General features: G+C 36.6%; 1 protein-coding gene across 2 annotated transcripts in view; it reads right to left on the minus strand.

Moving 5' to 3' along the window:
* Positions 1-12,212, minus strand: part of FANCC (FA complementation group C) — a 90,364-nt gene that overhangs the window by 58,538 nt on the left and 19,614 nt on the right. For both annotated transcript variants that reach the window (XM_064437905.1, XM_064437906.1), the window contains exon 4: positions 10,465-10,559. In XM_064437905.1, the coding sequence (XP_064293975.1) occupies positions 10,465-10,559 (95 nt within the window). The remainder of the gene's footprint in view (positions 1-10,464; positions 10,560-12,212) is intronic.

The raw sequence follows: 12,212 nt of genomic DNA on the forward strand, positions 1-12,212 counted from the left end.
TAGTGAAGCCATGTTTGCTGCCACCAATCACCTCCTTATTTTCCATGTGCCTTTGCATAGTTTCTAGAAGGATCTGCTCCATGATCTTGCCCAGCACAGAGGTGAGACTGACTGGCCAGTAGTTCCCTGGGTCTTCTGTTTTTCCCTTTTTAAAAATGGGCGTTATGTTTCCCCTTTTCCAGTCAGTGGGAACTTCACTGGACTGCCAACTTCTCAAATACAATAGATAGTGGCTTAAAAACTTCACCCACCAGTTCCCTCAGGACCTGTGGATGGATCTCATCAGGTCACATGGAGTTGTGCACCTTCAGGTCCTTTAGATGGTTTCGAACCTGATCTCCTCCTACTTCATTCTGCCAGTCCCTACCTTTGCCTTCTGCAACTTGGGTAGTGTGGCTTGATCACTTGCTGGTGAAGACTGTGCCAAAAAACTCACTGAGCACCTCAGCTTTCTCCATACCCTGGGTAACCAGGTCTCCTGTTTCCTTCCAAAGAGGGCCCATGTTTTTCCTAGTCTTCCTTTTATTACCAGCGTACCTGTAGAGGCTTTTCTTGTTGCCCTTGACATCCCTGCCAGATTTAATTCTACCAGGGCTTTAGCTTTCCTAACCTGATCCCTGGCTGCTCCAATAATTTCTCTGTATTCCTCCCAGGCTACCTGTCCTTGCTTCCACCATCTGTAGCCTTCCTTTTTGTGTTTGAGTTTGTCCAGGAGATCCTTGTTCATCCACGCAGGCCTCCTGGCATTTTTGCCTGACTTCCTCTTCTCTGGGATGCACCAATCCTGAGCTTAGAGGTGTGCATTTCCCATCCTGTCCACAGGATATGAGCTGATGTGGGATTTAAAATTGGATTAAAATTTTCAAGAATGATGAGAACATTAATAATAGCATTACATAACAATAAATTTTCTAAAATTACATTAAGTTCCAAGTGCTTCAATGTTCAGACCAATCATGAATTATAAGAATAATCTAAAAATCTCCAAACATAAACGAAAGAATATCATAAAAAGGGATCACTAGTCTGTAATTACCGAGCATCTCCTGCATGTTCACAAAAGCCTCCAGAACAGGCAACCATTCGCAGCAGAATGTTTGGAAGCCTATTTTTGTTTGTTTCTATTTTTATGAGGCATATTTATTTAATAATTGCTCTTAGTTTTAACTAAGAATGGAAAACTTTTGTAACACAGAAGAGCTTAAGTTAAAGTACAATGCACAACAGCTAATTCCCAGTTTTTACTTCTTGTTACCAACTCCAGTGAATGGCCTGTTCATGCTTATTCTGTAATAGCATTATTTTACACGCATTAATTTGGTTGCAGAAGTCAAGTTCAACTTGGTCCTTCCTTAGAGGAAGCGCTCATGTTTGTCATCCTCATGACAAATTTGACAAATTAAAGGCAAACTACTGCATAATACTGCCTTTCTAACAAAACACATCCAGGTGGAACCAGGGAAAGGCTGCAATGTTATTACCATTAGTTTAATCTCTAGCAACATCTAAATTACCCTACTCTAAGAACAGTGTGTGAGAGTGCATGTTTCTGTGTGTACGCATGTTTGCATGATGGACATAGCAGCAATCACTTAATACAGAGAGTACCATCTACTGGTATCCAGTGGTACAAGTTTTTGCAGCTTATTACACTTGCTAGAGTTGCTGTCCTAATACACTGCAAAAGGCTCACTCTTAACAAGGTACCAGAAACAAATGGATGCTTTGTTGTACCTGACATTGGCGGGAGAGTCTCGTGCCTACAGCAAATAAACTTTCTAAACCAGCAGCAGTAAAAAAGGTGACAGAATAAATAAAAACATGGAAGCAGCAAACAAAGTAATATGATAGACGTATCAAAACCATTCTGAAATAGAATGATGTCTTGTCCTTAAAAATACAGTTGCAGGACCATACATAAATGGATCACCATGAAAATGTGTAGGAAGTTTTGCCTAGGAAAAAAACAGCAGAGGAGAAATACAGAAAACCTGCACTGTTCAGAATACTATTTGTAATTTTATAAGAGTAAGGAAGGACGCAGCTAGAGGAAATGAATAGATGTTTCATTTTGATTCTTTTTTCTAAATCTATTTGCATGATCTTTCAATGTAACCACTTCAGAACCAAAAATGTTTCCTGAACTGTTTGTGTACAGTGTTTAACACAACAGATCCTCAGATACAAAGCCTCTAAGTAGTAAAAAAAAAAGAAATAAATATGAAGAACTAGTCATTATCATAACAACAAGTGAAAACACAGGTAGAATTCTTCCGCATCTCTGGAGTAATTATGGGTAAGATGACAAAAATCAGTTCAACTGTATGCACTGTGCATACAGGAAAGAAGATCATTAAATTAACTTTCCTATTAATGAGTATTCTGAATTGTTGCAAAAAATTTCAGGAATCTTACCGCACAACTCACTAGTGCAGGCATCATTGGACATCTAAGACTCAAAATAATGCCACACAATCTGGGCAGCAGTGAATCTGGCTTCTAACCCAGAGACTACTATTAAAAGAAAATGTTCAGCTTCGCTTAGAATATGTATTGGAACGCTATGGAATGGAAAGCTGTGTACATATTAATATAAAACAAACATATCTGTACCTGTACGTAGTATGAAGAATGCCACCTACTGGTATCTAAGAATATAAACCACTGTTCCTAAATTAGTAAATAGCATAAGCAGCAACAAAGTTGCTATTACTATGTACTGTGAACAACTGTGTCCAGTTCCAAACTCTTCCTCACATACTTGGCATACTGTATTTTCACAAATACATATAAGCCATATATCCTGCAAAATAAGCTTCTTCCCATAAAACAGACAGAGGAATAAAATACGATTTTCTTATTCTAAGGTCTTAAAAACTTATTGCAAGCTTTGAATAAAGAAAGGGGGCTTATAAGAAACAAGGGGACAAACTCTTCAGTAGGGTCTGTTGCTATAAGACAAGGGGTAATAATTTTAAACTAAAAAGAGTAGATTTAGATTGGATATAAGGAAGAAATTTTTTACAATGAGGGTGGTGAAACACTGGAACAGGTTGCCCAGAGAAGATGTGGATGCCCCATCCCTGGAAGCGTTCAAGGCCAGGTTGGACGGTTCAAGGTCATGTTGCATGGGGCTCTGAGCAACCTGATCTAGTGGAAGATGACCCTGCTCTCTGTAGGGGGGTTGGACTAGATGGTTTTCAATGGTCTTTTCCATCCCCAACCATTCTGTAATTCTACAAAGAGAATTATAGCGTCTACCTCCCTTTTTCATCTTCCATTTCAAGTAACAGCTGTTTTGGATACTTCATAAAGGTATGATGAGAAACCCTGCATTTTTCCCAAAGATAATCTAGTCCCTCTCAGTTCCATCATAATTTTCTGTGATTCCTTACTATCCTTATTGTGATAGAAATACTGAAAATGCTTTGGCACTTCATTCCAAATAGAAGCCAAAATACATTAAAACATATACACACATATACATTTCACACTCCCTGACCTTAACATGACTTCTTTCCATTTTTTTTCCAGCTATTCTCCACAACTTTTCTAGTTCCATCAACGTCTGCTTTCTAACTTTTCTTGTCATATTTCTATTTAAATTTGTATTAGACTTCCTCAGAACTAACTGATCTTGCAAAGTCTCAGTAAATCAATGAGCAACTCTTTGCTGACAAAACACTAAGTCCAATTAAATCCTAAAATTTTAAGAAACTTCATTTTGCTGAACTCTTGTTTTTGTAACAGTGTGGTTTTTCTCCTATTCCTGAATACTGTTGCCTAACTAAAATATGTGTCAATGAATTGAACTATGAAGAATGACAAATATGGTAACAACTGATCAGACAGCTGGATGATCCAAGATACCAGCAAAGCAGCACTTGACATCGGAGGAGGAAAGGAAAACCACACATAAGTGCAAGTTTATCGTGAGAGGTAACTAAGCATTTCAGTGCAGGTGCATCTGTCCAAAGAAGTAAATCACAAACTCTTCCATTTTGAACCATCACTGAGAGACCATCCTTTCAATGTTAATTCATCACAGTCCTAGACATATTGCTACACAGAAAGTAACGGTCTTAAAAACCCATTTTGCTGAAAATTCTGGCACAGATTCAGAAGTAGGGGTGAAAGGTCAGTGCTTCATTAACTGAACCAACTCAATTAAAATTGTAGTTTAATTAAAAAGTCAAGATGATCACAAGAAAAAAGGTCATCTGGAGAACATCACTAAAAATCTCAAACATCCTGTGCTTAATTGGCAGTAAATTTCTTGATCTGGCCTATCTGAGGAGTAGCAATCCACTGCGTAACACTAATACAATTTAATACAATAGACAGAATTCCACCAAATTGAGTCTAAACAAATACAACTTGAAGGTACATCAAAAGGTTGGCATGTGGAGGATAGGTATGTGCCTTCCATTCTTCTGGAAAACAAGACTTCCATTCAGATGCTTTAATGTCTCCTCCACAGGAGGCAAGTGTAACAATACTAAAGGGAAAGATCCCACACAGCAGGCCTTGACATCATGTTTTCAGATTTATAACTGAAATTAAAAAAAACAAAACAAAACAAAACAACACAAAACCCTTTTTACCAGAAGCATTCAAGCATTGCTGTACAAGCAGGGGTTCTACTAAACACATACCATATTAAACTAATGGTTTTCAAACATGTTTTCATGTTTGCTATTCAAAAAAGTAACAAGATGACATTGAGGTTCTGGTATACCTCTTATTTTCCTAAAAAGCACAGAAATTCCAGCAAGCAAATGCTGCAGCTTTACCACAAACACTAAATTTGGCAAAATGGAAATCCTTTACCTGAAAAGGCTACGTTTGCATTCTCAAAGAGGTACTCTCAAGTGGTGAACTTTGTTCACTGAGTGCTGACAGTGTCCAAAGGAAATAATGTTACAGTCTCTGCTTTCCATTGCAGACATTTGGAAATAAGTGGTGTCCACCACTGTTCCACCAACATTGCTTAGCTCAGCAGAAAATTGTTAAACTCAAGGAGGGGGAGGAAAGGACTGCAGACCATAATTCAAAACTTTGATCTTACAGCAGAAATACCTCAGCAACATTCACACATGATTAATAGATGAGTAAGAGTTTTAAAGGCACTTTTTTCATTAACCACTTTTAGTATTTTCACAGAAACATTATTTTTACACAGATCTATTGAGGAACTAGAAACTCACTGACACAATAAAATTAAAACTTTCTGAATCAAAATTTTTACATCAATTTGGCATCATACCATCGTCAGTTCAAAAATTACCCAGAATAACACTGGTAAGAGAAAACATGTATGAAATCTTCAAGAAAGATAAACCACACAAGTTTCCTTAGGTGTTTTCCAAAAATACAACAAAAATAATTTTGTAATTCCAGTGCCATTAAAAATTACACTTACAAAGAACACCTGTTACTTTTGCAGCCATTAGTACAATGTGGCCTTGCATAGAAAACAGATACCCAAAAGATCTACATATTTCCAGAGAGGAAAATTTGGCCAAGCCCAAAAACCACCTCTAAAAACACATGGCAAGGCTGGTAGGCCTTCCACTCCTATATTTCAGCTATTATATATACACTGTCTTGTTCCTTTATATTCCTTCAAGGGATAGTAAAGCATTGAGAAAATTAATTTTCTATTAAAATAAATAAATGAACAAACAAAAGAGGGATATTAACTGGTCCTATTTTACCTAATTTGAAAAAGAGATGGGCTGTAACTCTTTTTTTCACATGTATGGGCTTCCAAAACAGTACAACAAAAGCAGCACTTGAAACAAATTCCAAAGACATAAACAATTCATAAACACAGTTTATAAACCGATCTCTCTAGTTGCTGCAATGTAATTGCACAAGTAACCCACAGTGAAAGGAAGTTGGTCTAGCCCCACCAGACAGAGCACTTGTTAGAACCACTTACTGCACAGCTCCAAAACTCTCTGCTCAGAGAAGGCCAGCTGGAGAACCTAAATCACTTTCTCAGAGACTGGTTTCACCGGGTCATGATTGACTTCATTAGTGAAAAATCTGTGGCAGCATGTATCTTGGTTTCCTACACTGTGTCTGGCTGCATAGACTTATGGAACCCAGATTCCAGCACTAAAATTCAGAATCATAAAAAACAAATTCTACCATTTTAAACTGTATCTGATCCTAAAAACACTGCAGTCTACATTGCACATTTTAATTAAATTCCAAGTCATTTCTTTGCACGTTTTATTCTTCCAGAGGACCTACAGACCTGCATGATCTTGGTTTCTGAAACTTACTAACGCGGTGCAAGTGGGTTGCTGTCCCTCTTGTCATTAAAAACAACACAGCTTTTCTGTGACAATGGCAGGAAAGTTAAAAAGCAAGCACGCATCAAATACATTTTTTGCTACTTTGAAATGCAATTTAATAGCTGAAAACAAAAGACCCGAGATCAGCCTTCCTGTCAGTGACCTTCGGCCACAAAGTATTCTTTAGGAACTCACGCTTGCCATGACAAAAAGGAACATGTCATTTAATAGTTAATGTACATAGCTATAAAAACCAAAGGAAGAATATTCACCACTAAGTTGACTGAATAATATAATTTTACAATCAGATATAACTTTGCATTTTGGGAGGAAAATTTTCATGTAAGCCATATTTAAAACCCATAGAAGTAGGAAGCAATCTTTAAACGTTTTTCTTTTCTTTTTTGTTGTTGTTTTTAAAATTCAGCATCTAGTAGACAGCAGGTAAAGTTATCTATCTCCACTACACTGTCTTCTTCATTTTTTAGTTGTTTGGTGGGGTTTTTTGTTTGATTGGTTGGTTTGCTTTGGTTTTTTACATTTTCATTGTTCTATCGTCAACTGAATGTACACCCACAGGACCCAATTTATTTGATACATGATGGGTTACACAGTGAACTACGCTTAACTCTCAGCTGCAGGGCCAAAGGGCAAAACTACTGTGAAGGTCACTTCCAGAGAAGTTGAACAGCAGTTTCTATATGTAAACTGCTTTTCCATGACTCCTGTATCAGTAAGTACTGACCCAACACTGAGCCCCATTCTGTGTGGTCATGGGTGGCTTTCCACCCATACCTTCTAGGGAGAGCTTAAATAACTTAGATAATCTATAATTTCATTCCAAGTACAGGCAAAGTTTTCCATAATACTAAAACCTTAAGTGGCATTCAAATTTCAGAGCTTTATTTAAAATTAATTTCTGGATTTCAACTCCCTTTACATCATGTAGCAACAAAACAACCTTCCTCCACGCCCCCTAAGAATTTGTTTCAACTGTATACTTCAGGCTTTTGGCCATATTTTCCACAGTGTACCACAGTGTATTTGGCATCTTCTCCACCAGAGAGTGAATATCCCTGCTGTGAAGAGCTCCCACCATATTACAAACAAGGATGAGATCAGATCAAACCACTTCAGAGGTTGGTCATCCAGTCAATATGAAAACTGCTGATGCAAACTTCAGATATGGCACTCTCAGCAAATGTGCCTTGATCCCTCGTTTGACAATGTTGGGTTTAACCTGGCAGGCAGCTAAACACTACACAGACATTCACTCACCAGGGCAATGGGGGAGAGAACGGGAAAAACGGTAAAACTCACAGATTGAGATAAAGACAAGTTAATAGGACAGAGAAAGAAGGGAAAATAGTAATAGTACTAATAATAAAAGAATATACAAAATAAATGGTGCACAGTGCAATTGCTTAACACTCATTGACTGACGCTTAGCCAGTTCTCAAGCAGCAGCTGCAACCCCTGGCCAATTCCCGCCATTTTTTGTGTTCAGTATGACATCATATGGTATGGAATATCCCACTGGCCAGTTGGGGTCAGCTGTCCCGGCTGTGTCCCCTCCCAGCTTCTTACACACCTCCAGCCTCCTTGCTGGCAGAGCAGCGTGAGAAGCAGAAAAGTAACTGACTTAGTGTAAGCACTGGTCAGCAACAACTAAAACATCAGTGTGTTACCTACATTATTCTCATCTTAAATCCAAAACACAGCACTATACCATCTACTAGGAAGAAAAATCATTCTATTCCAGACAAAACCAGGACAGACAATCTTTTGAGAAAAATAAAAGTAGTTGAAAAATATTATTGAAAAATTATTGAAAAATAAAGTAGTTCAAGAGGAAACAATGTTAAGTATGCACTAGGTGGGCTGACTTACTGAATGTTTATTTTTTAAAAAAATATGTTATTATCACACACGGCAAAAGAAACCCTTGAAGAGAAACAAAATATTTAACTTCGGTTCTTCCATACAAACAAGCATGATAGCCCTTATATCACAATTGCTGGTAACTAGAATCACAGTGCTGATTAGGAAAAAGAGATAAAACCACTTTGTTCAAAAAGCTTTGCGATAATGCATTCTGGACAGCAAGAAAACAAGAAGAAACTCTGATGACTAAAGAAAAAAAGAAGTAATAATACTCTTTCTTTAATCTCAACTTCTGTATCCTTATGCTGTGCATTTTACAACCTCCCTTACCCTTTCTTTTTTAATTGGAAACTTTCCAAGAGCTGTTTCTTTCCCTCCCGTCAAAATATGAATGTATTACATTTCCGATCATATTATGCTACACCCACTTCAGGCAACTAAGGAAGTCCTGAATGATAAAAATAGCTAGTAAGACATGTTTGTGCTTTGAATCCCTCCATGCCCTCTTCCCTATCACTTTTAGGTTAACTCTTGACCCATCAAGTCACAAATACTATTAAGGTTTATTCAAACACACACAGTGGGTGAAAAATTCCTGCAGATTACAGTGAGGCTTGAATCAAATGCTTACATGTTCATTCCAGTCTAAGACAGCTTCAGGTGGCAGTGCTGTCAACAGCAGCAGTCACACCTTCATCCATCCCCAACTGTTTGTTCTTGTTTACTGGATAGTTTTTCTAACCTCAGCAACACCAGTTGCTGAAACCAGTTCAGTTACATCAAGCAGATAAGGCAACTGATCTAGATTAAAACAACTGTTTTTTTCCCCTCCCAGAAATGGAAGCTATCTGTAGAAGATTGTCTGGGTACAACTCTCCCTCACCACTTAACAGTATTAGCGCATATGCTGCTGCTGCTAATAACCAAAAAAATGACAAATTTTGACCTGCATGATAACTAAGTGCATGCTATTGTGCATCCCATATGTTACCAGCAAGACTACATTAGAAAAGGCAGAATTTTTTTTTTGCATCCCTTTACTTTGGTACTCAAGTATTGCTGCAATGTAAATTCCAAGTATACTATTCTCAGGAAAAGCCTCATGAAAAAGGTGAAAGACAGGATGATTTTAGTTAGTATTAAGTTGTTGAGAATTTCATGGCGTGTGGTGCAAGCAATCAAATAGGTACGTATAGGCATCCAAGGGCATCTGAAAGTTTGTAAGAACTTCCTGCTGAGAACTAATGTACCTAAATCAACAATACCACGTAGTTACAGTTATTTACCAACAAAATCAGCAGTATCACTACCTATTTTATAATAGTTTTTACATCCTGGTATTGTATGCATACCTAGATAAACTGATATGTACAAAGTCAACTAATAAGAAATTAAATACTTGGAGAAGCCTAGAAGTACCTTCAGCTTTATCAGATATGTACATAAATGATGACCAGGCTGCTACATTCTCACTAGTAGTGAAGACTATAAGATATTAAAAAAAATATATTAACAATTCCATTAATATTTTTAACTGTACTTTGATAGGGACCTACAGAGAATGCAAGGACATAAAATCAATAACACTGCACCCTCAAATTGCTATTCAGCAATGTAAAGCATTAAGCATCACTGTGCTGCAAGTTATTTACATGTTGATGTGCTTTGCTAGTTCAGTGTGGAAATATATAAAATATGAACAGATGTGCCATGCAAAACCCTAAATTTGGGATTAAAGTTAAGGATTCATTATTCCTAAGTCACTAAATAAAAATCCACACACAAGCACTAGCCCTCCCCTCTGCCTTTGAAGAAAGTTTGGATACAATTAAATTCTTCATAGGCAGGAGATTAAACAAAAGCAAAAAAGAATAAAATTAAAAAGCAATTATAAGCTGTTTTCAAAACAAACTATGGCATTTCTCCAGGTTATTTATTTTATCCTAATTGAAAGGTTTGGTTTTTTTTAATAACACTTGCTTCCCTTCTGATTTGTGGTCATTGCTCACTATTCACAGTTACTAGACTTGGTGAATCTACTAGATTAAAAGCCATATAAACTATGCACTTCAAAATGTCACATCTTTTTAATATTTAAAATAACAGACTAGCACTGACTCTATTATAATTAGAGCGATACATATTTCAAGACGATATGTATGTCAGTTGTGTTGGGAGAAGCTTCTTAAATGACAGTGTCTCTATGCTATAGATGTAGCACCTTTAAATAATCAGTTTAATTCAAAGCAGTCCTGGAAAGGATTCATTCACTTACCCGTATCCAGCTGTTGGCCTTCAATTCCACAGGGTTCTGTGGTTCACTGCTGTATAGACAACATAAGCACCACATCAGAGTCTTCTGGCTTTCATCTGCGGGGGGAAAAAAAGCAAATAAGGATATATTCAGAGAAAAAAAAAATCAAAACACTGACAGAATTACACACAACAATCCTTATCCATCCACAAAACTAAAGCCCTAAATATCAGTCTCAGCTCATAATGCTTCTATTCTACCAGATTCACACCACACATTTAATGTTATTCATATGTAGTTCTTGTGTAATTATTTCCTTCAATAGCAATTTAAAAGGATCAAAGAGTCTATACAATATTTAGATGGTCTTATGTAAATGAATCACTAGGCCATGCATGTTTCTTAAATAATACTTGAAGCTACTATCAAGGAAATTTCCATTCAGTATCTAAATAATATCATTAACAATAATCAACAGTAGTAAAATAGTTATTACATTTTGTCCAAAGCTCACACAACTAAAGAATGCTCACTTCTGTAAAAGTTAAGTTTGTGAAGTATGAAACCATTCGTAACAAGAATGTAAAACAGCGAGTTTTCTGTAAGAATATATTAAGATTCTCCATGCTTCATGAAAATTACATTTCTGCAGACAGCAGAATAGCTAAATGCTGATGGAAAAGTCCTGTTGTGATTTTCTGTTCAGGATCAGATCAGGTTTTACTTAATTCTAACCCACTGTTGGAAATGAGTTAACTTCTCTAAAAATGTACTATTACTGAGCAATACTGTCACTGCTCAGATGCGCAGTTGTTATTATTATAGAGGACCTGATTATTTGGAGTAAGCAGGTGAAGAGCCACATAACTTGTGATTTTTTCCCACAACTTTGTTTTCAATAGGCTTTTTTTTCTTCAATATTCTTTGGCAGATACCAAGAGTGTCTATACTGAATTTCACCCCAGAATAAAAATGCATGATTGTAATAAAAATTTTGCAAACTGGATGTAGTATTGCAGCTCTGATATAGTATTCACTTAGTAAGCCATATTATTCTTGTTAAAAATAATACAAATGAGTAATACCACATGAGTTTTAGAAATTGTATTAGGAGACAATTTGATTATCAAGCTCAACAAGTGATTTATTTTGTTTTCTGTGTATTTGTTATCCAGGATGTAATAAACAGTATTATTTAGAAGTGCTTTGCTGACAAAGCCTAAAGTAAAAATAAAAGCTCTGTTAAGCAATGCCTGTATTTTCACCAGGTGATCAGAGAAGTTAATATTGATTTAAACCAGTATTCTTCAATAAATGTCTAACATGCCTGTAGCCCATTACTGGCCTCCCACTGACTAACATCTCTGCACAGAAACAGTTTCTCAAACATACACATTTAACTGAGTACAGTTTGGGGTATTGTCCCATTATGCATTTGGAGATTTTTGTTTTTAACATGGATTTTTATGAGGCTAATAATTTCCTAGGTTGTTTAAGACTGGAGTTAAAGAAGACATCTTGCATACTGCTCAGCAGAAGTTCGAAGTATCCTTCTACTTGGACTATAACTATATCCAACTAGCATTCAGATGTCAACACTAAGAGGCAACTCTAGAAAAATAAAGGAAAGGGGTGAAAGAAATGCATGTAACTGTTAATTAGATTTCTGGGTGAGAAGACTTTTTGCTACACATGATGACTTGCTGCATACTATAAAGTAAATTGCATATATCGTTGCCTGTCAGAAATGTAAATCAGTATGATGTAAG

This window comes from Phalacrocorax carbo, chromosome Z (assembly GCF_963921805.1).
Source record: "Phalacrocorax carbo chromosome Z, bPhaCar2.1, whole genome shotgun sequence".
Classification (NCBI taxonomy): Eukaryota; Metazoa; Chordata; class Aves; order Suliformes; family Phalacrocoracidae; genus Phalacrocorax; species Phalacrocorax carbo.